The sequence below is a fragment of the Rhineura floridana genome, chromosome 13 (assembly GCF_030035675.1).
Source record: "Rhineura floridana isolate rRhiFlo1 chromosome 13, rRhiFlo1.hap2, whole genome shotgun sequence".
Taxonomy (NCBI): Eukaryota; Metazoa; Chordata; class Lepidosauria; order Squamata; family Rhineuridae; genus Rhineura; species Rhineura floridana.
In genome coordinates, this window is record NC_084492.1 from 31,854,000 (window position 1) to 31,881,378 (window position 27,379).

The 27,379-nt window shown below is 45.0% G+C and overlaps 1 protein-coding gene across 2 annotated transcripts; it reads right to left on the reverse strand.

Annotated features, from left to right (window-relative positions):
- Positions 1-6,385: 6,385 nt before the first annotated feature.
- On the reverse strand, positions 6,386-13,062 carry IRX3 (iroquois homeobox 3). Of its 2 annotated transcripts, XM_061594404.1 has the most exons (4): positions 12,597-13,062; positions 9,406-10,579; positions 8,171-8,237; positions 6,386-6,730 (listed from the first exon to the last, which is right to left on the reverse strand). In XM_061594404.1, exons 1-4 carry the CDS (start codon positions 12,816-12,818, stop codon positions 6,676-6,678), a joined length of 1,518 nt encoding a protein of 505 aa, XP_061450388.1. In that variant the 5' UTR covers positions 12,819-13,062; the 3' UTR covers positions 6,386-6,675. The 2 variants fall into 2 exon arrangements, with proteins under 2 accessions (XP_061450388.1, XP_061450389.1); XM_061594405.1 differs by lacking the exon at positions 8,171-8,237.
- Between the last annotated feature and the right edge of the window lie 14,317 nt (positions 13,063-27,379).

The window sequence follows — 27,379 nt, forward strand, 5'->3', positions numbered from 1 at the left end:
AGCTCAGTGGTAGAGCATCTGCTTTGCATGCAAAAGGATCCAGGTTGAATCTCTGGCATGCCGAGATAGGGCTGGGAATGTCCCCTGCCTCAAACCCTGGATAGTTTCTGCCACTTGGTATAAACCAGTGTTCTTCAACTTTGGATCCCCAGATGTTGATGGACTACAACTCCCATCATCCCTGACCACTGACCAGGCTATCTGGGGAAGATGGGAGTTAACAGTCCAATAACAGCTGGGGACCCAAGGGTGAAGAATAGTGGTATGTAGACAATACTGGCCGAGATGGACCAGTGGTCCAGTTCGTATGACAGCTTCTTATGCTGCTCTATGTTCCCTAAGTCCTGCTTTCTGTCCTCTCCTTTGGAGGAAGGACAGGGTATTAAATAATTAAATAATATCCTTCCATCACCCACCCCCACCTCTGAAAAGGTAGTGCCTGGATTTGTAGTACAGCTACGCCCTTTCTGAAAATTCTCTGCAGTCACAGAACTACAGTTCCCAGGGTTCCTTGGGGATGCCATGGCACTCCAACAGGATTTCCAAATTGGCATGTTTTTGTGCAATACTCAGGCAAATGGAGAGGGAGTGGTGGGCAAGGAGGAGAGAAAGCATGACTAAAGGTTGTTTTCACAAATGCCAAACTGGTGCTTTTCTTTTCTCAGGTCTGTAATTCAAATGCAGGAAACCTTGAGTATGGCTCTGTTGGGCCCCACATGAGCAACATTCACAAGGACATAGTCTAGGCTAAAATGCATTCTTGGAGAGTTTTTGCACAAGATCCTGAAAGCTTTCCCCCGTATGTCTGAAATTCTAATGTAAAACCCATAGAGGGTGGGGAGCGCTTCCAGTTTAATAATGGATCCTCCCCTCCCCTTCGCTCTACTTTCTATCCTGCATTAATAATATTCACACATGCATTCATATAGTATCAGAGATGGGTAGAATAATGCATTACAAAGAAAACACAGGGCTGCCGCTGAAAATGGCATCCACATATTGCATTTTCCTGTAATGTCTAGTAAGAAAAGCCACACACACAGTAATCCCATGCCTCCACATCATTATGCTATACATTTCCCATCCACACCCCTCAATATAATTGGCTTCTGCTCACACACACACAAAAACAGAGGAAACACTCAACATGAACATGACAGAGGTGCTCTTTTCAGTGGCAGCTCCACGTTTCTTGGATGTGTGAAATCAGGGATGCTTCACCTGTGGTCCTCCAGATGTTGTTGAATTCCAATTCCCATCAGCCCCAGCTAACATGGCCAATGGACAGGGGTGGTTGGAACTGCAGTCCAACAACTTCTGAAGGGCTACAGCTTAGCAACCCACCAACCTAAATTTAAAAAGATGACAGCCTAACTGTAATGAGCAGGTAGTTCACCAAAAACAACCAGTCTTACAGCTTAATCCTAGGGATGGAGGAGAAATTCAATTCAGTTTGCCAAATTTATCAAATCTGCACTTTCCAAAACAACATGAGAACTCAAACACAGCCATCCTTCAAAATTCACACTTATCTGAATTTTGCAGTGCCGTTCTCCAACTAAGTAATGTTTGCAAAAACTCATATATTAGAGGAAAGTGTGCATACAAACGAATATATGAGTGAAAACAGCATACAAAAAGGCATTATATTAGGGAAAATTCCCTGCCCATTAATCAAAACTGCATACAAAATATGTTAATTAAGAGAAATGCACACTAAAATACTGGAGAATTTTCATGAGGATTTTTTAAAAAAGAAATTTGCAAATTGCTGCAGAAATGTGGAGAACTGAATTTAAGATTGGAAAAATGAGAAAGTGAGAGAAGCACAATGGACAGATCCTTCCATCCCTATTTACTACAAAGTAAAACTCACTTTGTTCAGTGCTGCTTAGATCCAGGTAAGTGTGCATGAGATAACAGCCTGAACATCTCTAAACTGATGAAAGATACCTGGCTTTCAAAGCTTGTGACATTTTAAACAACTGGTCAGCCCCATTAAAAAAAAAAAGAACTTATCATTTCTATTCCTAGATCTCCTGTCACTCTGCTAACACACACAACTGCTAGCTTTTCCTTGCTTTCATTTAAACTGATTTTTAAAATAAATCATCATCATCATAACACCTGGCAACTGCTTTTTGTTCACACCAATATTGCTTTGTTCGATTTAAGAGGGCCCTGGATCAACGCTCATTACAGGCCTGACTTGTAGTTAGTTTTAATATTCTAGAATTGTGCAAGATCAATTTTTGAAGTTAACTGCCAAAGAGAGAAAAAGGGGGGGGAGGAACCCTACAGAAAAGGGGGAGTGAGGGAGGTGGGATGGTTTTAATTTGATGGCACTCAGTTTCCTGAATTCTAAAGCTAGGAGTCACAGTTAACAGAAATGTGTTTTAATATTCTTTATAGGCAAATACAACTCCAGAGGAAAAGCCTCCCCTTTTAAATTTCCCCCTTCTCATTTTTATAAGCCCAAGTGTCTTTCCAGGTTGAACCCCCCCCCTCCCTCTCCTCCTCAGACTGGCAGGTAAAACTAAAGTGACTCTAAGTGGTTTGACCTCTCGCCAAGCGGGCCAATTTTCAACACTTTGCCAAGGAAAGGGAGCCTATCCCTCCCCTTACTGCTTTCTCCTTCTCTCCCCACCCCCAACTTAGGATTGACATGCAAAACCTTGCAGATTTCTTCAGTTAGAACAAAATTTGGAGGGGGTGAGTTATCCGGAGCCAAGTGATTCCATTTATCCCCCCTTTCCCCCTACACTTTAAGAGGCTTTAAAAAAACAAAAGAGGCGAGAGTAACGTTTCTAGGCTGCAATTCTATGCACACCTCCTTGAACGTAAGCCCCATTGAACACCGTGGGACTTATTGCTGAGTTAAATATGGACAGGACTCTGCTGCCAAGCTAGCAGGCACCTTTTCTTCGCCTGCCCGTCTCGCGTAAGCGAGCCCTTGAGTGTCCTGCCGCAGTTTCCCTGGAACAAACGGTCACTTTGGCTGATGTAATTTTAGGGGAAAGGGGGAGGAGGAGAAAGAAGAGGGCTTCGCCGCTTTCCAACGCGGCAGCCCAACACCCCTCAACGCAGCCGCTTTTTAAGAGATCTCCGGCACGCGCAATATCCCAGATTCGCTTGGTTTCCGCAGTCGAAAAGGCCTCCAACGCCTCTCTACAAACGAGTGAAATTGACGCGTGCGGGAGAGGAGGGGGCTCCCTCGCGAAGGACAATTCGATGACGCGCTAACGGGCTAGCCAATTGGGCTCGGCCAATGGAGCCTTTCCAAGATCCAAAGTTGCAGTTTTTGAAAAAGTGCCACACAGAGCCTCCCCCTGCCCGAGCCAGGAGGATGGAAACGCTTGCCTTCCGCAAGCTCGTCCCAAAGTGGGCGGCTGGAGCCTCTGCCTGTTTACTCAAAAGTAAACCCCATCGAGTTCAATGGGGTTCCATGAAAGCGCGCCTACGAGTGCAATAAAGGTTCTACAGGCAGGATTCGAGTCATTTCATTCGACATTACAAAACCTTTAAAAAAATGTCTTGAGCAGGGATCGCGTTCACAAGTGACGCGAAGGCAGCCCCGCATTTGGGTTCTTGCGTCTCCCCCCACCCTTTGTCTTGGGCGCGTCACTTGTGAACGTTCGCCCAGGCGGGAACGCTGCATGCAGCAGACCGACCGCAGTTCAAATATCTAGCAAAAAACGAAGTCCAGGGAAAATATCAAGCGCTTACAAAACGACCCTGGTCCCCCCCCTCGAGCTTTTATCCACCATATCATTTGCCATAAGAAAATCAAGGCGCGACACCGTTGTCTCCTGCAACCTTCAAAAAAATCTATTTTTCTTTCCTTTTCTCTCTCTCTCTCTCCCCCCCCCCCCATTACCTCGCTGCTCCATTTCCGGGGTTGGAGGTGAGGTAAGAGAAAAGGCAAGCAATAGCTACCAACCCAGAGTAAAAAATAAGGTCCTTGAGACGTCGTAGATTTTATTGGAGGCTGTTGAGATGGCTACTGACTTCTCCCTTCGCCCACCAAGCTCGCTCCAGACGTCCCAAAACGCTCCCCTGCCATCTTACTAATGACAGCAGCCACCGCCAGTCTGATGCCCTTCAGATGTTGTTGGGACTCCAGGGCGTTTTGAAAGGGATTCTTCCTGGGCGTCCATTCTATCATTCAAACGGCTGGCACGTGGAAGTCTCTCTACAATTTACAGGTCCTGACATTTGGATTGAGGCAAAGGTGATTCAAACTTAAAAAAAAGAAGTGAAGACACCCTTGCAAATACATTTACATAAGTTACCAGCCCAGCAGTATTCTTAGTAGCCTGCCCATCCACCAGTAAAGACATGGATGAAAAAGCTAATCAAAATTAAAAACTGCTACTTATGATCCAGGCCCTGCTATAGCAGAATTCTTATAGGGTGAAAGAAATAATAAAAAAAACGGAAGATACAAAGAACCAGCCATCACAGTGCACCAAGCAGAGAGGTTTTTTTGTTACGTTTTTCAGAAAGACTGGTGGTTTGTAAGCGCCCTAAGAATTATTGTACAATAATAATGTGAACCCTTTCTGTTCAATTTCACTAAAATTTCACACCTCTAGTCAGCGTTTTGGTGGCTTCCAATATGAATTTGGTTTCTTGGTTCATGGATTAAATTTTAGGGGTCCATTTGTGTCCCCTGGGTGTCCGAAAACTAGGACTTGGTGTCCATTTGGACACACAACTATTACTTTCAAAATGCCTCGTGGGACTCCAACTCCCATCAGGCCCAGCTAGCAATGATGCCTAGTAGTCAGGGGTGATGGGAACCAAAGTCTGGGGCACGGCAGGCTGGGGAAGGTTGAGCTAGATCAGTCTGTCGCCCCGCTCCAATACATAAGGCACATGCCTGCTCTGAAGTAAGCCCCACGGAGTTCACTGGGGCCGACTCCCAGAGAGGTGATGATGGAAGATTGCAGCCTAAGTCCGTCTGGTTTGGTTTTGAGCAAAGCCATCAGCGAGCCTTCCCGAACAGAAGGCGAGAAGTCAGACGAAAGGGAAAAGGCTCGTCGAAAGAAAGAACGAAACGCTGCAACCCCATGCAAACTTACCTGGGAGTAAGTTGCTACTGGTCCCAGTGAAACTTACTTTCGAGTAAACGTACATAAAGTGAGGTGGGTGCCCAACGCGGGGAATGCAAAAACAGGCGACGTGCTTTCCGCCTGCTGAGGGCGCTCCAGCTTCAGGTTTCACCCGCGCTCGTCCAAAGCCAAGCCGGCGGCTTCCCGACCCCCTCTCACTTTCTGAGTGTTGTTTTTTTTAAAATAAATAGAAACGGTTGGATAATGAATATAAAATAATCACAGGAGATAGCGATCCTGCTGCTTCCCACCCAACCCCCGCCCCGCAGTCCCTCCCGTGCGCTGCCAACTCAGGCAGCAATAGCTTAATCCAAGTCTCCTTTAAGGAGAGACCCTCCCCCAAAAGGGAGGAAGACCCTCTTCTCTTCTTCCTTTTCCTTCAGAGCTTGCCTCCCCCCCCAAAAAAAACTTGTGTCTCTTGAGCCGTAAAAAAGGACGTAGAGAATACGCGGCTGACTTTCCCAACCTGTCTGTACCGGAATGATTCAAACAACAGCTGTCTCGAAGCTTCAGCCCGATCCTTACACTAACCTGGGGGGGGGATCTCTCTCTCTCTCTCTCTCTCTCTCTCTCTCTCTCTCACACACACACACACACACACACACACACACACACACACACACACACACACACACCCGGTAATGCTTGGTAGTTGTTGGGTGTTTTTTTTAAAAAATAATCAAACAGTGCACAGAGAGCAACTTCTAGCTTTGAACTACAACTGAGACTGCACAGGATTTTGCAGCCCGCACGTAAAAGAGTTTCTCTGCCTCTCAACATGCAAGCTGGAAAATAAGAGGCATTGAAACCAACGGGACTTGCTTTCAAGCAAACTTTTCACCGGGCAGTGGGAGTCCAGGCGTTGTGGATCAGCAGGGGGTGTCCTTACAGGGATTTTTTTAAAAACGTTAAGACATGTTCTTTAAAAAATAAATTGATACAGCAAACAAATCTAGAACCCCAAATATGGAACTCAAAAAATAAATAAATCTAAAGAATGAGTCCTTTCTCTCTCCTGTATATACAGTACACGCATTCCCCATTTTCCTCTAAAGAGCACATCGCTGCGTTCTGCACCCAGAATTTCTACTGATTTTCATTCTCAAAATTATAGGAAACCAAGACCTCTAGATCTGGTGGCCTCTAAAGACAGTTACCCCTCTGGAAATCTAAAGACTTTAAACCGGTTTAAAGATTTCAACATGTTATCACCAAAATGTCATAAGGAAATAATAATAATACCAGTAGGTATCAGAAAATTGTAGTCAAAGTGGCAACAGTTTATTAGCCAAAAATATATACTTTCTTGTACAATTTGGTTCACACATATGTACATTTTTTTTTTACTATATATACAAAAAAATGAAGACGCCTATTTTGCACTGGACTTCAAAAAAACCTCACGAGTTCAGCTAATCCAGATGATAGCACAGAAGCAGAGTTTTTTTAACTTGGTTTTTGTAAAAAAAAATCATTTAATACATGGACATGCTTACAAGTTGTAACTATACAGAGATTTTTTTATTTTACAATCATTAGAACAATAATTAAAAAAAATTAGCTATGATGATGACAACGCAGATAGAACCAGAGCTGCATCAAGTTGGTTCTGAGGCCTGGAAGAAAAGGAAGACAGAATGTATATATATATGTGTGTGTGTGTAGATATATATCTTGAAGAGCGATTTATCTGGTCATCTAATATGTGACCAGAACAGGAGACTGCATTGCAGCTCCTGCTTTCTTTAACTCAGAACAAAAAGACTTTGAAATTATAAAACATTTTAGATATTTAATATTTAGCAATTTATTTAATATTTAGGAAAAGCTACTCCAGGTTTATACAGACTTTTGGGGGCACTGTAAAGACTAATAGTTTTATTGTACCATAAGCTTTTGTGGAGTTTTGAAATGCACTAACCTGTCTGCCCATTTGCCTCTAGTCCATAAAAGCTGATGCCACAATACATAGGTTAGTCTTTAAGGTGTCAGAAGACTCTTTTGTTAGTTTGGCTGCAACAGATTAATGAGGCTAACCTTCTGCGGCTTTATAGGAGTTCCAATATATTAAGGGCATGATCTTTTATTTTTATTACTCGTTTGTTTGTGCAGGCCCAAGTGCTAAGCATTTATTTTTAGCACTCTTAACTTTGTGTGCTTAACACTGATAAAAGTAAGTAATGAAAGGTAATATATTACTCTCTCACACACAATAACGATCTATTCTTTCTAATCAGCAAATATACCCAGTCTTCAACAATATTATACCCAAAGAAATACACGCATGCATGGATATGCATTAGCCACAATCCAATCTATTTATTTCAATGGATTGTATCTGTGTTGCATTGAGATCATTGTGTGTGTGTGTGTGTGTGTGTGTGTCTACACACTCTCACACACAAATACATATAGACAGGATAAATTATACATATAGGTGTGCATGTGTGAATAAACATGTACACACATATCACAAACCTATACTCCACAGGTATGCACAAGAGCTGATGTTTACATTGGCCTGTCCACTGAATTTCATACACACCTCCTCACTAGACCAGTTCTTTCAATGTGGTCATTTTTGAATGGCATGGTTAAACTGAAGCTGAGGGTGCATGGGAGGAATTGAGAGTTTTTCTGTGCCCCTATTCATTCTAACAAAACTAAAAAGAGCCACAGAGAGGACCTTTGCATCTCGCATGCACTCCTTTACAAAGCCTACAAAAATGATTCTGCCATCTGTCCTCAATGTTCTCATTTAATATCACAAAACCACACTAGAGCTGACTTGGGAAAAGAAAGGTGGGGATGGCCCTTTATAACTCTTCCCCGTCCTAAAATTACACATGGCCCAAATCCCTTGCATGTTCACTTGGAAGAAAGCTCCAGTGCTTTCAGTGGTGCATACTCCCAAGTAAATGTGCATGGGATTGCATCTTACATAGCAGGAAGTCCCATTGATTCCAATGAGACTAGATTCTAAGCAAATTTCTCTCTAGCTCCCTTTTTCCCGTCTGTCTTTTCATGTACACTCTAGGACATAGATAATCTCTTACCGCCTCTGAACTGGTTGGAAAGCTGTCTTTATTAACTTTTTCTCTACTTCCAAGGCACTAGATCGATCTAAAACAAACAAAAGCAAACAAAGGAAAAAAAAGTTCCTTTTTTTAAAAAACAAAACAAAAAACCACCTTGGATTTGCTTCTAAAGGTCCCTGAATTCAAGTCAAGTCACTCTTACGAACTTTGCTCGGCACATTCTTAAAACAACAACAGAAGGCATACAAACTGTTTAAAGGGAACCCAGATCCTAGCCATGGCCCAGTATTTCAGTGGGAATTTGCTTGACCGTTTCTGTGTGTGCGCTTAAGGTCACGGAGAGCCCGGATCTTCAAACCCATTTTACTTGGAAGTTTAAAACAAAAACAAAAAAAACCCTTTAATTTTAGCTATGGGACTTCTTCCCAAGCAAACAGACTTTTTGTTTGTTCGAGGAAGTATTAAATATGCTGTTTTAAAATAGGCAAATGTAGAGAACACCAATTCTGACCACAGCCATTTGGGTCTCCCTAGCTGGGAGAGACTGAAACAACAACCACAACCCAGTTTTGAATGCAATTAAAAAAAAAATCTTTCCGAGGGCCCAGGTAAACTCTTTATGATTTATTTATTATCCTTATCCTTAAAGAAACACCAGCAAACGATCCTGAAGCAGGAACCTGGCACTGACGCCTATCCAATAAGAGTCAGAAGCGGATCCAGCCCGGAAAGAGAGGTGTGTGTATGGGGGGTGGGGGAATGGGACAGCCTAGGTTTCTTTGCCAAATACAAGCGAAAGCTTGAGGCCAGAGAGTAAAACTGTTGGGAAAGGAAAGGCGGAGTGGAGTAGAGAAGCCAGAAACCGAAAGACTGAGGAGCTCTCTTCTTTCCTACGCTGAACTGTTTATCAGGTTTCAAACTCTCCAGCCGCTCTCAGTCCCTTCCTTCATTTTTAGGTATGACTTGTTTGGGGTGCTCCTCCCCCACATTGTTAGAGTTCTTCTAAGAAGTGGATTCAGAAATCTAAGCCTCAGGGACCAAAGGTTCGGCCTCAGATCTCCGCCCCCCCCCAGTTCATATTAGCTGCGAGTTTATGCACACCGACGTGGAAGCAAGCCTCGTGGATCTCTGGTGGAGGGCTACAGCTCAGGTTTCTGTCGCTCCCTCCCGCCAACCCCCATCTTTCCAGATTCCGCCTCCTCTCCCCTCTTCCTCAAGTGCCCCTCTTTCTTCCATCCCCATCAAAGCGTTACCTGTTCCGGGGGCCTCCGCGCTCTGAGCTTGATCCGCCGGTCTGGAGAAAGCCGCGAGAGCAGCCGCGTTGGGGGCCGTGCTGGAATTGCCCCCCCCGAGTCCCAGGAGGTGGGGAGTGTTCAGTAAAGTGAGCGGGTGGTGATGGTGGTGGTGGGGATGGTGGTGGGGATGGGCTGAGAAGGCCCGGCTGGACCAGTTGGAGAATTTGCCCAGGGGACAAGAGGCGACCAGTCTGTGCGCGGGTCCTGGGGCTGTCGGGGGCGGCGGCGGCGGGGCTCCCACCAGCTGGAGGCTCTGGGGGGTGGCCGCTGCGGCAGGAGGGGAACAACCACTGGGGGGAGATTTCCGTGACGGGTTATCCGGGCTGGTGGCTGTCTCTGCTAAGGACCAGATCTTGGGCTTAGGAGGCTGCGGCTGCTGTTGCGAAGCGGGGCTGGGAGCCGTCGGGGGAGAAGATGGGGGGCGCTGCTGCTGCTGCTGGAGAGCCGCTGGGGAAGGCAGCTGGCCCGACGAGGCGCGCTGACGGGCCTCCATGGCCTTCAAGAAGCGCTCCTGGGCTCCTGGCAAGTCGTCGAAGCCGTCGGAGCCCTCCGAGTCCGTGGTTTTGGCGTCAGAGTGGAGGAGAACCGAATCCTCCGGAGGTTCCTCGTCGTCGTCGTCGTCGTCCTCCTCCTCCTCCTCCCCCTCCTCGTCCTCCCCTTCCAGGAGAAGCTGGCCCCCTTTGGCCCCGGGCCCGCTCTCCATATTCTCCGTGTCTATGTTCTCCAGGTCGATTTCCTCGTCGTCGGGGTCCCGCTTGTCGCCTTCCCCATCCTCCTCGTCGTGCTCGCTGCCGTAAGAATTGCCCTCCTCGTCGGTGCGGCTCCGCGGGGCCCAGGTCATCTTGTTCTCCTTCTTGAGGCGCCGCCGGGCGTTGGCGAACCAGGTGGAGACCTGAGTGAGGGTCATCTTGGTGATGATGGCCAGCATGATCTTCTCGCCTTTGGTCGGGTACGGGTTTTTCCGGTGCTCGTTCAGCCAGGCCTTTAGGGTGCTGGTGCTCTCACGGGTGGCGTTCTTGGGCCTCGACGGGTCTCCAAACTGGTACTGCCCATAGGGATAGAAAGCCGGGTGGTGATGAGGGAAGCCGGGGTGCTGGATGCCAGGGCCCTCCTTCAGCTCATACTGGGTTCCCTAGAAGATGAATGAGCGGAGAAAACTGTGAGCGGGGTTACAAAGAGAAAGAAATCTCTGGCCACGGAAATGTCCTCTTTCGAGCAAGAGGGCGCCCCTCCACCCCGTTCAGTAGCCAGCTTGACTCCCAAAGGGCGGGAGAGAGGTCAAACTCTATTGGAGGGGACCAAGTTAATCGAGGGCTGCGAGGCTGTCATTTCTGGCCCGATGGCGAAGACCCCTGTGAAACTCAGAAGCTTGCCCTGGTGGACAGCCATTTTATGTATAATTTTTTTTAAAAGCAGAAGTAGACAGATGTCAGGATTCTGTCTTCAATTTTAGAATCTCTCATTTCGGGAACTTATAGAAGGGATTTGGCGGGGTAGGGGCAATGCCTGTAGTTCCCTGCGCCTTAAACCCACAGACTTCTACAGGGTCCTCCTCGCCAAGTTTCACTCAGTCCTTCTCCAAAAGTATTTTTTCCTATATCGAGTTGAAAGCCCCCCTTCACACACTTCTATTTTTAAACTCCTTGGGCCCTTCACATTCAGTGCTGGCTTCCAGATAATCTCGGGTAGCAGCTTTGCATTGGGTTGAACTCCCTTCGCTATAACAGGCAGCAGCAATAGATATGCGTGTTTCCAAACCGAAGTAAAATAGGCCTATACAGCTAATGAGACTTTGGGGGAGCGGGCGGGGGGGACGCGCTGCACGCATTGTGCGTTCAGTGGGGAGATCGAGACTGTATTTCAAGTGACTCCGTGCGGTTTCCCTCCGAGAAAACCTTCGCGGGTTGGAGGGAACAGTAAGTTTTTAAAATCCACCGCTTGCAACTTTGTAGAAGTAACAAAAGGGAAGAAAAAAAGGAAGGCTGAAGTTGGCAGAATCTCTGCCCTGAGTCTCTCTCTCCCCCCACCCCTCGTAACGGAGATGTTGTTGATAAACCTTTTTTAAAAAAACAAACCCTTTCCCTTACGATTCCACCGTGCGCTGGAAGGAACTGTCAATCAACCTCTAATTTTTGTGTGTGTGGGAAGGGTGGAATACAACACTAGCACCCATTTGTGAGGGAGAGTTTTGATGTCTGTATGTATTGGGAGGGGGTGGTTAGATTTTTTATCAGCTTTCATGGGGGCACGGGCCTAGGAATGGCGCTTTGAAACTATATTCAAACTCTTGAATTATAGATTTTTTTAAAAAAACCACAACCACACAAAAACCACAATTCTCTATTGAGTATATATATATATATGTATGTATATATAAACCTAAGCTCTTACTCCTACATATATTATGATATGCTCTGCATTCCCACAGCAGATCCTTTTGCTTCCTGGCCTTATTAATATTAATATTATTACTGATGTTTAAAGCTGGATACCGACTCCCCCCTCAGCTCCTGTGCCTGTGATTGACAATACGGGAAAGACACAATAGGGGATTGTTCTTATGTTGAGAAAAGACGATCAAATGCGCCCGTGGAGATGTTTCTCTCTCCACCCCCACCCCCACCCCCACCCCGCCGCCTTTCCTTCAACCCATTTCTGCCAAGGTGGGGGAAAAAGAAGATTCACGCACCCGGAATTATTTAGAAGCTGCATTGAAATTAAAAGGACACATTACTCCCTAGTAATCGGTGTTTAAGGATCCAGGTGGCTTTTTAAAAAGCAAGAAGGCGCGCGAACTATATCCGAAACTCTCTGATTCACTTCTGTGAGTTATTATTATTATTTTAAAGATTAAAACCAAATTAGGCGTTCCGCACAGTCTACAGTCTGCCGAGGTGAGATTGTCCTCGGCCCAGGTCCAGACACAGAAACCACGAGACCGAGCTGGTCAATTGCTAATCATCTCTAGTCAATTTCACCCTTGCCTGCCTCTTTGCTCGGCGCCAGCTACTATACAAAGTCTCATCGCGGCGTGGGGGTGGGGAGTTTGAAGAGAAGCAAAACCTGAAGACAAAAAGAGATATATATTTTTTAAAGGGGACCTACGGAGTTGGAGATTGGGGGGCAGGAGAGAGGAGATGAATCCTTACCAGCTGCGGGAAGATGGGCAGCTCGGCGGTGTAGGGTAGGAACGCTCCGTATCCTTGGGCAGCCGCGGCTGCTGCGTAAGGCGCTCCGTACATGGAGGACAGCACGTTGGAGAGAGTCCCCGTCGGGCTGAGGTCTGCCCCGTTTCGGGAGCTGCTGTTCCCTTGGCGATCCGACGGATAGATCGGGCGGATATACTGGTATCCCAGCTGGGAAAATGCCATGGCGGGGTGGCGTGGGGTGGGGGAGAGAGGGAAAGGAAGGGGGGAGGAAAGAGGGGAGGGGAAAGAGGGAGGGGGAGGAAAGGAAAGAGAGCGAAAGGAGCGAGCGAGGAAGGTAGGAAGGCGAGTGAGGCAGAAGCGAAGAAAGGACCCCGATCGTTCGCCCTTTGCTCGCCTGCCTGCACTTTTTAGGATCTCTCAGAAACTCTGCCAGGCATTGGTGGTGCTGGGTGGGTTAGGGGGGTGGGGAGGCAGGGTGGAGACCAGGCGAGGCCGGGGCTGCCACTGCCGCCGCCGCCTCCTCCTCTCCTCTCCTCCTCCTCCTCCTCCTCTCCTCTCCTCCTCCTCCTCCTCCTCCTCCGCCGCCGCCGCCTTCTCGCCGCCGCCTCCTCCTCTTCTTCCTCCAGCTGCTGCTGCGTAACGATCCTCCGTCTCTTTCTTCCTTCACTTTTCCTATTGATCTGAGTGGACTCCAGGTCAGGTCCTAACAGATTGCTGGAGATTATTGGAACTCCAGCCTTTGACTGACAGCCGGAGTCTCTCTCTTTAGCTCCTCCTCTTTCTTTTAAGTCTCTCTCTTTAGCTTCTCGCTCGGGCTCTTTTTCCCCCTCCCCCCCACGCCTTCCATTTACTGACGTCGCCGGTTTTTTTTTTTTATTTGAGTACTTTTCAAATCTGGTTGAAGCCTTTCCAATCCATTCGGTGTTTCAGAAAGATTTAACCCTGCCCCGGAGAGTTGTTGCTTTTCGTGATGATGATGATGATGATAATAATAAATCTCCCTTCAAAATAATAATAATAATCTCCCTTCGAAGCGAATGTATCAATTGAGGGAGAGCTAAAATAGTGATCGGTACAGAGTCGTGCCACTCACTCACACACACACACACTGCTGATTAATTTTGTTCAGTCTCTCCCCCCCCCATCAAGTCAACCTATCTAACCCTGTAGCTGTTGGATTTAACACTACTAATATAGATTCAAAAGTCTGCTGTCACTCTCCTTCCTTCCCCCCCGCCACGTGAATTTCTCTTTTCCCACCGAATTTTGAAGTAGTTTCTCTAACTCAGCAGGGCAGGATACAGTAAGGTGACAGGCTTTAAAAAAGTAAGGGTTTTTTTTAAAGCGAAGTTAATTTGCCTCCTAATAAGGGGCTTCAAAGCCTCGTAGGTCAGAATTTTGACATCAAAGGCGAAAAAAGAAGGCAAATTAAAATTTTAACAAAGGAGACGGCAGGAACAGCCCCGTGGGCCGTTGGTAAATAAGTGGTGTGAAAAAAATTGGGGGGGGGAGGAAGGGAGGGAGACGCCGAGACATACATACACGCACACCATGACAGGCATTTGAATGAAACCCATTAAGAGCTTTCTGTCTTGGTGCTAAAACTCTAATTAGGAAATTTATGACCCTTTTGCTCAGTCCCCAAGTTTTCTACCGGGGCGCGTGAATCAAGGGAGAGGTCCCAGTGAGTACCTGAGCGGGACGAAACTCCACGTATCTTATGAGAAAGAAAAAGCGAAGGGCAGAGAGGAGATTTGTAGCGAGAAAGTCAACAGCTGGTTTAATTATTGTGAAATTTTGTGATCGGATGTTGTTCTAATAATAATAATGACAATAATACTTCTATTTTTTAAATGCTTGGCGTTTAATTAGCTCGCGCAGTATGATCGTCTACACCTATCTACTCAGCAGTAAGTGCCACTTTGTTCAGTGGGGCTTTCTCCCTTGTGTAAAGATTGAAACTCGCTTAACTTACTGACAACCGATGGCAAAATTATTTGTAGGAGTAACTTCAGTTGGGAGACTATTTTGCTCTTCATGGGACTCTACTAACCTTCTAATATTTTTTCTCTGTCTCTCATAGGCACACTTGGTACTTTATATTTCTTATATATCATAACGCAATACATGATTTGGATGCCTTCTCCAGGAATGGACTTCTTCGCCTGTAAATTGGAAGGAAAATTAAATATGTGTTTGCATAAGCGTGTGTGTGTATCCAAGCACATGCAACTACATGCACACAAATGTTCACACGCATGCACATTAACCAAAGGTCTTGTCATACTTCTAAGACGACCAAATTGGGCGTAAGTTTTGATAGACCGCCGTCCACTTCTTCAGACAAAGTACACGCGCATCCTTTCAGGACCTGTTTCTAGATTTATCCGTCTGTTTAGGAGTCCCTCCGTACCTTTCAAGGGAACAAAGTCCGACAGATAAAGACCTGTACAGAACCCATCTGGGAACACCAGTTTCCACTTTGTGGAATATTCCTCTCCCGCAAAATCCCTTCTAGGCGTTTCAAAGTTAGAGTTAGGTGGCATCGCAATTTCGCCTTCTGTTTCCTCGAACCCGCTGGATATATCGTCTCTTCAGCATTACATCTGGGGCGCTCTCATATAATCTCCGATCATCCGTCCTCCCTCCCTCCCAGCCCCGTCTGGATTTTATTTATAACTCTATCTCTTATTTATTTATCTATTCATTTGAGGGGGGGAATGAAATGTATGTCAGATTAAACAGTTCGAGGAATCGGCCTGGATCGCTTCCTCTCATAAACCTCTCTCGTCTCGTAATAAATGCGGATTATGTCAAACAGCAAGAGCCAGAATTAAAATTCTCGGAATCAATAGCGAGCAATCTGGCAGAAACATCTCTAATCGTATTACGGTCATCTTGATCGCCTTCCTGTTCTGCGAGTCTAAAGCGGTCCTCTCCGTACACCCGCGGCCCTCCATATCTCATCCCTCATCCGCAATTTTTTCAACTTTCCACTTGTAATGGAGTTTTACAATATAATGGGGTGGGGGTCAGAGATAGAACAACGATCAGTTGAGTTGTGGAATATCATCGTCATCATCTGGAGGTTAGGGAGCGGAGAGAGAAGCTCCCTCGAGGGACCACCCGGACTCCCCGTTTGACTCGCAATTTTGCTCTCTTTATTACTTTCAAGAACTTCGTTATCTTCCGTGGGGTTAGACGGGAGGCGGTGGAGATTTGGCGAAAAGACGGGGAGCAGAGCTACGACGGGGAAGCAACAGTTAGAGGCAAAGGGGAGGGAGCGGAAGGGAGAAAAGGTCGCAATTTACTCGCGAGTAATCTCGGCCTCGCCTCGGGGTTTCAAGGATAATCGACGTTTGGACAAATCCCAGGGAAAGAAAACGGCGGGCTTCACCCAGGACAAGAGTTGACAAGGTTGAGGGAGGGGGGCAGGATTCTGTTTTCTCACGTCTGTTCGGGATTGGGACCTGCGTTTATTCACGCGGAGGTGCTGGTGATACCACAGTCCAGGCGCGCGCGCGCACACACGCGCACACGCGCACGCACACACACACACACACACATACACACACACCCTTTCAAATCTTAAGATAATTCTGCCTTTTCACTTCACAGGCGCCATCGTACTGTCCTACCTTACAGGGATGTTGTGAAGATCTATGGGGCGCTTTGAACCTTGGAAAAGCGCCCCCGTTGGAGCTGAACAGCTATTCGCTTTATTAGAAGCGCGTTACAGCTGCGTGTAAAATTGATATACCACACACGTGGAAAGCAGCTGGCCAGTTTGATGCACTCTGTGTGAGATTTTTTTTTCCTGGAGGGGGCACATCTCCAGGGCCAAAGGAGACGTTATACCCGAGAGATGCGTGCCATAATCTCACTACGGTATCAATCGTGAGTCCTCCTTTTAATGAAAAGCAGCCAGCTGGAGGAGGAAGGCTGGGGGGGTGTACGTGTGTGATTAACCCGTTCATTTCCATCTCTCCTCTTTCCCATTCCAATTTTTAAGTCACGCGCGAAGGAGGGGGCGCGGATATTTGCAAGCGTATCCATGTGTGACTCTTCCGTTCATGCCTGAAATGGACACCCACTGATGCGCCTTCATGCACCCTATGACGAAAACCCACCGTTTCAGACCTGAGACCCATAACTAGGAAGAGGGGGAGCCACCTTATACCGAGTCAGACCGTTGGTCCATCGAGCTCAGGATCGTCCACTCTGACTGGCAGCAGTTCTGCAGGGTTTCAGACAAGGCTCTCTACCTGGAGATGCCGTCGGGGGTTGTACCTGGGACCTTCCGCATGCAGGGTAGTTTCTCCCCCCCTGAGCGATGGCTCCGCCCAGTTTTCAGACTGGAGACATTCCCAGCCCTATCTGGAGATGCCGGGGATTGAACTCGGGACCTTCTGAGCGCCCAGCAGGTGCCCTACCTTTCAGCTGCGGCCTTCTCCACCTTGCCTTATCTTCCACTGTCTTTTCCAGAACACCACCTGGCTTTTGAAAGCCTCACAACTTTTCCTGCTTCAGGCTTCCATTCCAGCTTGGGGTCATCGAGGCACAAGTGCATTTTTTTTAAAAATAGCATTATTCAATACAGGTTGAGCCTTAAGCGGGGTAAAGAGACACGTGTCCAGCCTTTCATGGGGAAAACGAGCTGGTTGGGACGGCAACCGACCTTCCTCCGCCTCTCTCTTCCTCGGTTCACGGGCCAGGAGAAGAAGAAGCGGTTAGCTGAGCCCTCCCAGCCGAGAGGCCGAAGTGACCCCCAGCAGAAGGGGAGAGAACAGGTTGGACTGGGGCAGGGAAACGTCGGTCTCCTCCTCGTGCTCCCCGTCCTATCCCGCCGGTGAAATCGAAAGGGGGGGGGCACACGCGCCCTTGGCGTTGGGGAAGCGGCTTTCTCGGGCGCATCGCAATGGAGAGAATCCCCAAGCCAGCGCCACGAGAACGTGTGAACCAGGAAGCGCGGAGAGGAAGGGAACCTGAGAATGCCGGGAAGAGAGAAAGAGAGAGTGTGCGTAGGGGGAAGGAGTGATGGAAAGGCCCGGGGAAGGAGTGATGGAAAAGCCCCAGCAGGGAGAAGATCCGCAAGGAGCATTGCACCTGGAGGGGCCTGCTCTGGGCACGCTGGAACGTGTGAAAGGTTCCCCAGTCGGGTGGGGATGGGTGTAGAATGTGAGGAGGGGGATCAAGGAAGACAGGAAGGGCTCAGGCGTTGTTGCGTGTTTGCACTGGGGGAGGGGGTGTCTTTAACGAGTGGTCAGGAAGAAGCAAAGGATGCAAATAGTGTCCGCAGAAATATTTCTGGGCACGGAGCAGGGTTTGTGGATTGTTACTGCAGGTCATTGGCAAACCCCTCCACCTCCCTTGCGCCCCTCCCCCCAGGACACCCTTGAAAGTATGGCGACAAATGGCTGTTTGCCTAGAAAGCTGCTGTAAGCGGTCAGTTTTAGGCAAAGCTTTTTAAACAGCAGGCAGAATTTCAACAGATGACTAATTTCCCAATTGCTTACTTACAGCTCTCCCTGTTGTGATAAAAGATACACCTGTTGGACTCCTGTCTGTATTTGCAGCTGTCATAAAGGCACAAGAGCACTGGGTAGTGGTAGAAGTGGTGGTGTAGTCAAGTCCTGGGCATTTTTTTAAAAAAATATGTATATTGTGTTTCTATATCTCATTCTCAGTCTGCCCCCTCACATATGCTATGGGATTTGTAACTAGAGGAGGGAGGAGACAACACACAGTATACACAGCAGGGATGACAAACCAGTGGGCCTCCACATGTTGTTGGTGTGGATTTAGAAATAATTTAGAATTATGTATGTTCAGCATAAAGCTTGTGTTAACTGTCAAAATTCTATTGGGTTGCGTAGCAGAGCGGAGAGTATTGAGCGAGCTTACGTGCGTGTTTGAATCTTTGCTAAGATTCTACCTTCCCTGCAAATTAGTCAGACAGAGACTTTAAGCTGTAAAATAAGAAACTACTACTTTATTCTGGAAGTACATGCTTGATAGGAAAGAGTCCTTACATTCAGCTAAGTAACTATGTTGGAGCAGTCTGCACGGGTCCCAGTGCAGCTCTCATGCTGGTTGAGAGGGAGAGACAAAGGGAAGATGTCTGCTCCCCTCTCGAGAGAAAGAGAACACTGAGAAAGACGGGAAGGAACTGGGATCAACATTCCTTTGCTTATCAGCCTAGCAGGAAGGGGAGAGATGGCAGAGGAGCACAGGGATAGGTATAGCCTCAACCAGCAAGAGGTCTAGCTCTCTCTAGCTACCCTTATTAACCCCATGCAGCCTCAACCCACCAAGTTGGAGTTGAACCTCATACATTCCAACATTAACCACCTTAAAGGAAAAAGAAAAACTAGACAGGGAGGAGGGCAACTGGCAGAGTATCGAGGGCAGTGAAGGGCGATAACAGAATAGGGTGATGTTCTGTAGCTTTCTGTAATTTTCCACAAGAACAATGCTTTTTATGCATGCTCTAGCATGCATTTGTGTATGCTTGCAAATGTGTATAAATGTGTGTGTTAACTTTTTCTCAGGGAGTTCCCCAGTCCAGTGATGGCCTGTTGGAATACCCCAATGCAAGTCTTAATAAAGACTTATTTATGTATTTATTTATTTATTACATTTGTATACCACCCCACAGCCGAAGCTCTCTGGGCAGTTTACAATTAAAAACATTAAAAACAAATATACAAATTTAAAAACACATTTTTAAAAAGCAATTTAAAAACACATGCTAAAATGCCTGGGAGAAGAGGAAAGTCTTGATCTGGCGCCGAAAAGATAGCAGTGTTGGCACCAGGCATACCTCATCAGAAACATCATTCCATAATTTGGGGGCCACCACTGAGAAGGCCCTTTCCCTTGTTGCCAGCCTCCCAGCTTTCCTCAGAGTAGGCACCCGGAGGAGGGCTTTTGATGTTGAGTGGAGTGTATGGGTGGGTTCATGTCAGGAGAGGCGTTCCATCAGGTATGGTGGTCCCTAGCCATGTAAGGCTTTATAGGTTAAAACCAGCGCCTTGAAGCCAGCTCAGAAACATACAGGCAGCCAATGCAAGCAGGCCAGAATCTGCTAAGAGTGGTTATTTTCCACAACACGGTCAGTCCCAGCCAGCATGGCTATTGGTTAGGGAGAATGAGAGTTGTTGTCCAGCCACATCTGGACAGCCACAGGTTCTCCACCCTAGATATACAGGTACAAAATGTCAGAACCTGCTCTGCAGATGGATTCCAGTGTTTTGGAAGGCAACAAAGGGAAGGTTATTTTACTTTGGGGGGGGGCTATGGCACTCCAGATATTGCTGCTCTACAACTCCCACCCTCCCTGACCATTAGCTAGTCTGGCTGGGGCTGATGGGGAGTTGTAGTCCAAAACATTTGGAGAGCCATCACCGCTGCAGCCCAGATACCCAGGAATTTAAGAGTGAAGGAGGATCTATATGGTTTTGTGACTTTTGTAGTTATCTCTAGCAGAGTAAAATTGGTAAAACAGAACTGAGCTCTAACCAGCCCACCTCCCCCTCACACAGACTAGCTGAATAAAATAAGCAGAGTCTTCTTTAGTAAAAAAAAAAAATGCATAAATTAGTTTACTCACAACCGTTCATATGTTCAGGAAACATAGGGTTTAGCTTGGAAAGAAAAGGGAGAAATAGTTAATAAGTTTAGTCAGTGATAAGTTCTTGTAGAACAGCTGAGTGGCTGCTCTGTCCCATGGTTCATGGAGAATGTGGAAAAACAACATACTCTAACAAAAGAGTAGGAAGAGAAGGGAAAGAAAACAGGAAGTTACATCACAGTAAGCAAATGTAAAACTGTTCTGTAACTAGCTAGAGGTGATATCTCCCTGTTGGTAGCATGCCAGCTTGCTTATTCTCAACACTCCTTCTCAAGATGGCATGTAAGGACCCTAAAGTACCGTCTTGACTAGAAGGTTCTGGAAACAATCTCTTGGTAACAATTTGTCAAGATATCTGCTGTCATCTCCGTACTTGGACAGTAGTTCATCTTGATGAATCCTTTTCCAATCACCTCACACATTTTGTGGTATTTCCAATGTGCTTAGTCCATGGTGTGATTGTCTCAGTCTGAGAAAGTCTAATACAACTCTGGTTGTCTTCCGTAATCTGAATTGGGCTTTGTACAATTATTCCAACGTCTTTCAACTATCGGTTAAGCCATGCATGCTTCTATTCAGGATATGTATTCAGATTCTATGGAAGATAATGCTTTTATTTCTTGTTGGTGGCTGCCCCAGGAGATAGGCCAATACCCATATGTAAACACAAAACCATTGGTGGATTTGGGGCCCAAACTGTCTCCAGCCCAGTCTGCATCAGTATAACATACAAGTCTTGGTTTACTGTCACCTGGCAATCATAGCTTAAAGTCCATAGTCTCTTTCAAGTCCCTAGCCATCCTTTTGATAGCAGCCCAGTCTTTTTGTGTGGGTGTGCTAGTTTTCTTAATTAAAACCCCTACAGCAGCTGCAATGTCAAATACAAAAGTTACCTATTGCTGTTCTGTACTGGTTGTTATTTGGTAAAGGTTCACTTTCTTCATTGCTTTTAAGAAAGTCTGTCAGTATGGGTGTTGCTACAAGGTAGGTATCTTGGAGTCCAAGAGTTTCTAAGAGTTCCACAGTCTTTTGCACTTGGCTTAGAAAGTAGGAGCCATCTCCTTCCCTTTCAAGTTTGAATGTCTAGGTAGTGTGTAGCAATGCCTGTCCTTTATTTCCACTTTGTTTAGATGATGCATAATTTCTGTGCAGTCCTGATCTGTCTGAATTGCTGCAGTCAGATCATTAATATATGTCAGAATAAAAGTTAAATGCCCATCCTTGCTTCTGGTGTACAGACATTGGTCTACCTCACCACCCTTGAAGCCTTGATCCATGAGTATTTTATCCAGTTTCTCATTCTAGGCCTTGCAGCCTTGTTGAGTTCATACAGGTCCTTTTTATGTTTGCAAGCAAGATGTGCTTGTTTCGGGTTCATGAAGCCTGGGAATTATTCCATATATAGCTCCTCTGTTATTTCTCCATGCAGAAATGTAGTTTTCACATCAAGGCGTCTGTTTGGACTTGCATCTGTTTGGAGGTTGCCACACTCAGTTGCATTCTTATGGTGCTATGCTTGACAACAGGAACAAACGTTTCATCAACACCTTCTCCATATTTCTGCAGGAATTCCTTGGCATCTAGTCTTGCCTTGTAGCATTCAACTTCTCCTCCTGCATCCTGCTTCACTTTGAATACCCATCTGCATTCCATGGCTTTCTTGCCTGGTGAAAGCTCTGTCAGAGTCCACGTCTTATTCTTGTGCCATGCATCCATCTCCTTTTGAGCAGCTTTTCTCCATTGAATGGACTTGGCTGCTGACATCTGCTTAATCTCTTCCCAATTTGATGGTTTTCTGGGTAGCACCAACCTTGTGAGGTAAGACAGGCACAGAATTGGAAGATTTTTGTTGTGTCATGATAAGCATCTGGGAGCCTGTTCTGGGATCTGGTCTGGTTCTGCAACTTCCAGACCAGTCATCTCGACATCCTCATCTGTATTGCTGTCAGCCTCTGAATCATTTTCTGTAGCCTCTGCCTAATCCATGTGCTCAGGCCAGGTTGTGCAAATGTCTGTGGTATCTCTTGTTGTCCCATATGAGGGCACTGGCATATCTACAAGGGGTTGGACATGGTGTCCTTGCTCTTCTGCAAAATCTGACACTGTCCCTCTTTTGTCAGCTTGGCTTTGCTCATCAAAGTAGACAACATGTTTTATGCTGACTTCACCAGTTTTTAAGTTCATCACTACAGCCTTTGCTACCAGGAGCATAGCCAGTCAAAATTGTCTGTCCCGGTCTGGCATCTAACTTTTGGCATTTTTGTTTTGTGATGTAGGCAAATGCAGTACTCCCAAATATTTGGATATGTTCCGTGTTTGGTACTCTATCATGCCAAACTGAAATGGAATATGTGTGGTGCCCTTGGTTGGCAATCTCTTCTGGAGATACATTGCATTGACAATTGCATCATCCCAGAGTCTTCTGGGTAAATCTACCTCAGCCAACATGCATTTAGTCATTTCCAGGATAGATCTGAGCCTTGTTTCAGCAACAGCATTCAGTTCAGGAGTATGACTGACAGTCTTCCTGTGTAAAATCTCTTCCTCATTCAAGGAAACTCTGTATGGGTTGAGATGAACTCACTGCCATTGTCTGTGTGTAGAGCCTTTGGTTTTCTCTCCAACTTGGTGCTGACCATAACAACATTTTTCTTTAACATGTCATGCATCTCACTTTCTTCAGCAAGTAGGTAACACAATGATTTGAAAAATCATCCACAAAAATTAAAACATATCTATTGTTCCCAAGTAAAGACACATTAAATGATCCACAGAGGTCACTGTGTATAAGATCTTGCACCTTGGTGCTTCTCCTCTCAGTCCTTGGTGAGATTGAGAGCTTAACTCCTTTTTTCACCAATATAGTTTACATAATTGCTTGTGCTATTGCTGTCCTTTGGATTTACCTTGATACCTGTGGCAAGGTTCTGGGTCTGTAGTTGAAGGGTTGCCTTTGGATCATGATGTCCCAGATACCTGTGCCATAGATGAAGAGGACTTTCATCCTCGTCTCCTTGGCCTACATTTGCTAGTTGAGCTGAAGGACTTAGTTCATAAAGACCATCATTTTCAAAAGCTTGTGCAAATAAAAACATTATTTTTGGTTACTGTACATTTTCCATTCAGGAAGTGTATTGCAAATTCTTTCTTCTCTAATGCAGATATACTTACAATGTGCAACTCAGCTGAGGAACCAGAACAACCTCATCAGCTATGTTTTCTATACTTTTATCAGGTAATTTGCATTTTAGAACACCACTCCCAAGTCTTTGGATTTGCAAGTGACAATTAGCAATTTGAATTTCTCCTCAAGTATTTTTGTCAATGTTATCAAAGAAAGCATCAGAAAAGGTACTGTGGCTTGTACATGTGCTGAAAATAATCTAATAATCTGATTTTGGCTTGCAATCATTAGCCATCAGATCCTTTCGCTTGATAAGAAAGTTACTCCCTTTGGGTCTTGCTTTCTGAAGTCTTTTGTTAGGATCAGGTAAAGCATGTTCTGATAATCATTGGGGACTGGAATGCAAAAGTAGGGAACAAAGAGCTAGAAATTGTGGGACAATGGGGCTTAGGAGATAGGAATGAAGCAGGACAGAGACTTATTGAATTCTGTGAAGCCAATAAATTGTTTCTTGCAAACACATTTTTTGAGCAACTAAAAAGATGACTGTACATGTGGACATCACTAAATGGTCAATATAGGAATCAAACTGATTATATAATTGGTAGCAGAAGATGGAGAAGTTCCATACTTTCTGCAAAAACAAGACCAGGAGAACACTGTGGTACATATCATGAACTGGTCACATTGAAAATCAGAGCAAAGCTAAAGAAGAACAACAAAGCAATCATAATGCCAAAATACAATTTAAATAACATCCCAGAAGAATATAAAGATCAAATAAGGAACATATTTGAGGATTTAAACTTAGTTGATAGAGAACCAGAAGAACTATGGATTGAAGTCAGAGACATTATCAGGGAAGAATGCAAAAAAGATAATTCCTCTAGTTAAAAAGAGAGAAAGACCTCAATGGATGACTGACAAAACTCTTAAAATGGTTAAAGAAAGAAGGAAAGTAAAAGCAAAAGGAGAAAGAAACACGGTCAGAACCCTAAATGCAATAATACAGCAATTAGTATGTAGGGACAAAGAGAACTATTATAATAGTTATTGTATAGAAATAGAAGAGGACAACAAAAAAGGTAGAACAAGAGCCCTATTCCAAAAGATTAGAGAAATGAAAGGGAAATTTAAACCAAGAGTAGGGATGTTGAATAATCAACAGGGGAACACACTGACTGACCAAGATGAAATAAAAGGAAGATGGAAGCAATACACTGAAGAACTCTACAAAAGAGATGCCAGGATGACAGACTCATTCATGGAGGAACAGTATGATGAAGAACCAGAAATTTTAGAATGTGAGGTGAAAGCTGCTCTTAATTACTTGGAAGAAACAAATCACCAGGAACAGATGGCATACCAATAGAGTTGCTACAGGTTACTGAGACTGAATCTGTCCAAAGTTTGACAAAAAATTGTCAATAAATATGAAAAACTAAACAATGGCCCACAGACTGGAAGCATTCAATATATATCCCAATTCCAAAGAAAGGGGATCCCAAGGAATGCAGTAATTATCAAACTATTGCCTTCATATCCCATGCAAGTAAAGTAATGCTCAAGATTCTACAACAAAGGCTTTTACCATATATGGAGCGAGAAATGCCAGATGTCCAAGCTGGATTTAGAAAAGCAAGAGGTACCAGAGATCATATTGCAAACATATGCTGGATAATGGAACGAACCAAGGAATTTCAGAAGAAAATCACCCTGTGCTTTATAGATTACAGCAAAGCCTTTGATTGTATAGATCATGAAAAACCATGGAATGCTTTAACAGAAATGGGCGTGCCACAGCATCTGATTGTCCTGATGCATAATCTATACTCTGGACAAAAGGCTACTGTAAGGACAGAATATGGAGAAACCGATTGATTCCCAATCAGAAAGGTTGTGAGACAGGGGTGTATTTTATCACCCTATTTGTTTAATCTATATGCAGAACATATCATACGGAAAGCAGGATTGGACCAAGATGAAGGAGGTGTGAAAACTGGAGGGAGAAATATCAATAATTTAAGATATGCAGATGATACTATACTACTAGCCGAAACCAGTAATGATTTGAAATGAATGCTGATGAAAGTTAGAGAGGAAAGCACAAAAGCAGGACTACAGCTGAACATCAAGAAGACTAAACAGATGCTACTGGAGGTTGTTGATTCATAGTTGACTTGAAGGCATATAACAACAACAACAACAAAGCATGTTGGCTTGGTTCTCTTTGCTGAGAATTTTGAGAGCTGCCATTGGTTGAACAATTTCTGGGTGACAGGCACTGCTTAGCCAGATATCCCCTCCTACCACAGTTGAAACAACCTTGTGATTGGCCCTTGGGTGGAGTTTTCCTCCTATCCTTCACACTGGACAGATAATTTGAACCATTTCGTGTTGAAAGTGACTGAGAAGAGCCTGTCTGCTCAGCACATTCTTGAGTCTGGCAATAGTCTGATTAAACTTAAACTCATGCTTGCTATCCAAACCCAAAATAAATGTCTCACATTTCTCTCCCAAGGTTCCCATAAGGAATCCCAACTCTTGTTGGTCATTAAATTCAAGTCCAGTTAAGTTCAATTTGTCAAATACAGTAATCATAGAAGTTATATGCTTTTCACAATTGTTCTTTGATTCAAGCCTTAATTTCACCATTTCTCTAATCCATACAGTTTGAGAATTCAAGCTTTTGAAGTCAAATGAGGCTTGAAGGCTATCCAGCATTTCTTTGGCTGTATTACAGTGTCTTACATGAATCAATTGCTCCCTTCCAGAGAATCAAAAATAATGGCTTTTGCAATGGCATTTTTCTTTTCCCAGTTTCTTGTCTCTTGGCCATGTCCCTCTGGCCTTGAGTTTTCAATGCAAATATAAACTTCACTTGCTTCCAGAGCAATCCTTATTCTATCTCTCCACTGTTGGTAATTGTGAGTACATAGTTTTGAGAGCTTTGTAGTAAAACTCCTCTCGTCTTGCGAAACTTTTTTTTTTTTGCTGGCTGTGTAGAGCTTGGTTGCAAAAAAAACAACTCAGAAAAACAGCAGTAAAAAGTTTTTCAAGCTACCTTGTAATACATGGGGGTAAGGGTGGGTGGAACAAACACGCAAAAGACACAAAATAAACTCCCAAATAATCTGGTTAATTGGTCGGCTCACTGGGCCCATAACCTATTGGGTTTTGTGATATAAAAGACTTTTCCCGTTCTGTCTCTAGCAGAGTAAAATTGGCCAAACAGAATTCAGCCCTAAGAAGCCCACCTCCCTTTCACACAGAGCTGAATAGCTGAATAAAAGAAACAGTCTTCTTTAGTAAAAATATACATAAAACAGTTTACTCATGACCTTTCATATGTTCAGGAAACATAGGCTTTAGCTTGGAGACAAAAGGTAGAAGTAGATAGTAAGTTTAGTCAATGATTATAAAGTTCTTGTAGAACAGTCTTGTGACGAATCTCTCCTGTGACTAATGGAGAATATGGAAAAACAACATGCTCTAACAAAAGAGTAGGAAGAGAAGGGAGGAAAAAAAAGGAAGTTACATCACAGTAAATATAGAGCTGTCCTGAAACTATCTAGAGGTGATATCTCCCTGTTGGTAGAATGCTGGCTTGCTTATTCCCAACAGAATATTGTTAGTGGGACTGAATCATTTGCTTCTTGAACATCAAAAAATACATTATCAGGTCAAGGTGCCCATCTAATCCAGCATTCTGCCTGCAATGGTGGCCTGCCAGATCTTTCCCAAGGGAAGGCAGGAAGGGATGATCACCAATATTTGGTTTTTTAAAGGTATACTGCTTTTGCATAGGGAAGTTCTTTTAGCTTCAGAGCCAAAATCCTTGACCAGCCTATCCTCACATTAGCAAGTTTAGTCAATTTCACAGGGTGCAACATTGAAGAAGGGCAGTTAAAGTGGGTTACAAAGCCTAACCATTCTGTCTTTACCATCAGCAGGGTGTGAAAAGGTTCTTTTTTGTTCAGTGGGGCATACTTTCTAATAATTGTGCATGAGAGTGAAGCTGAACTT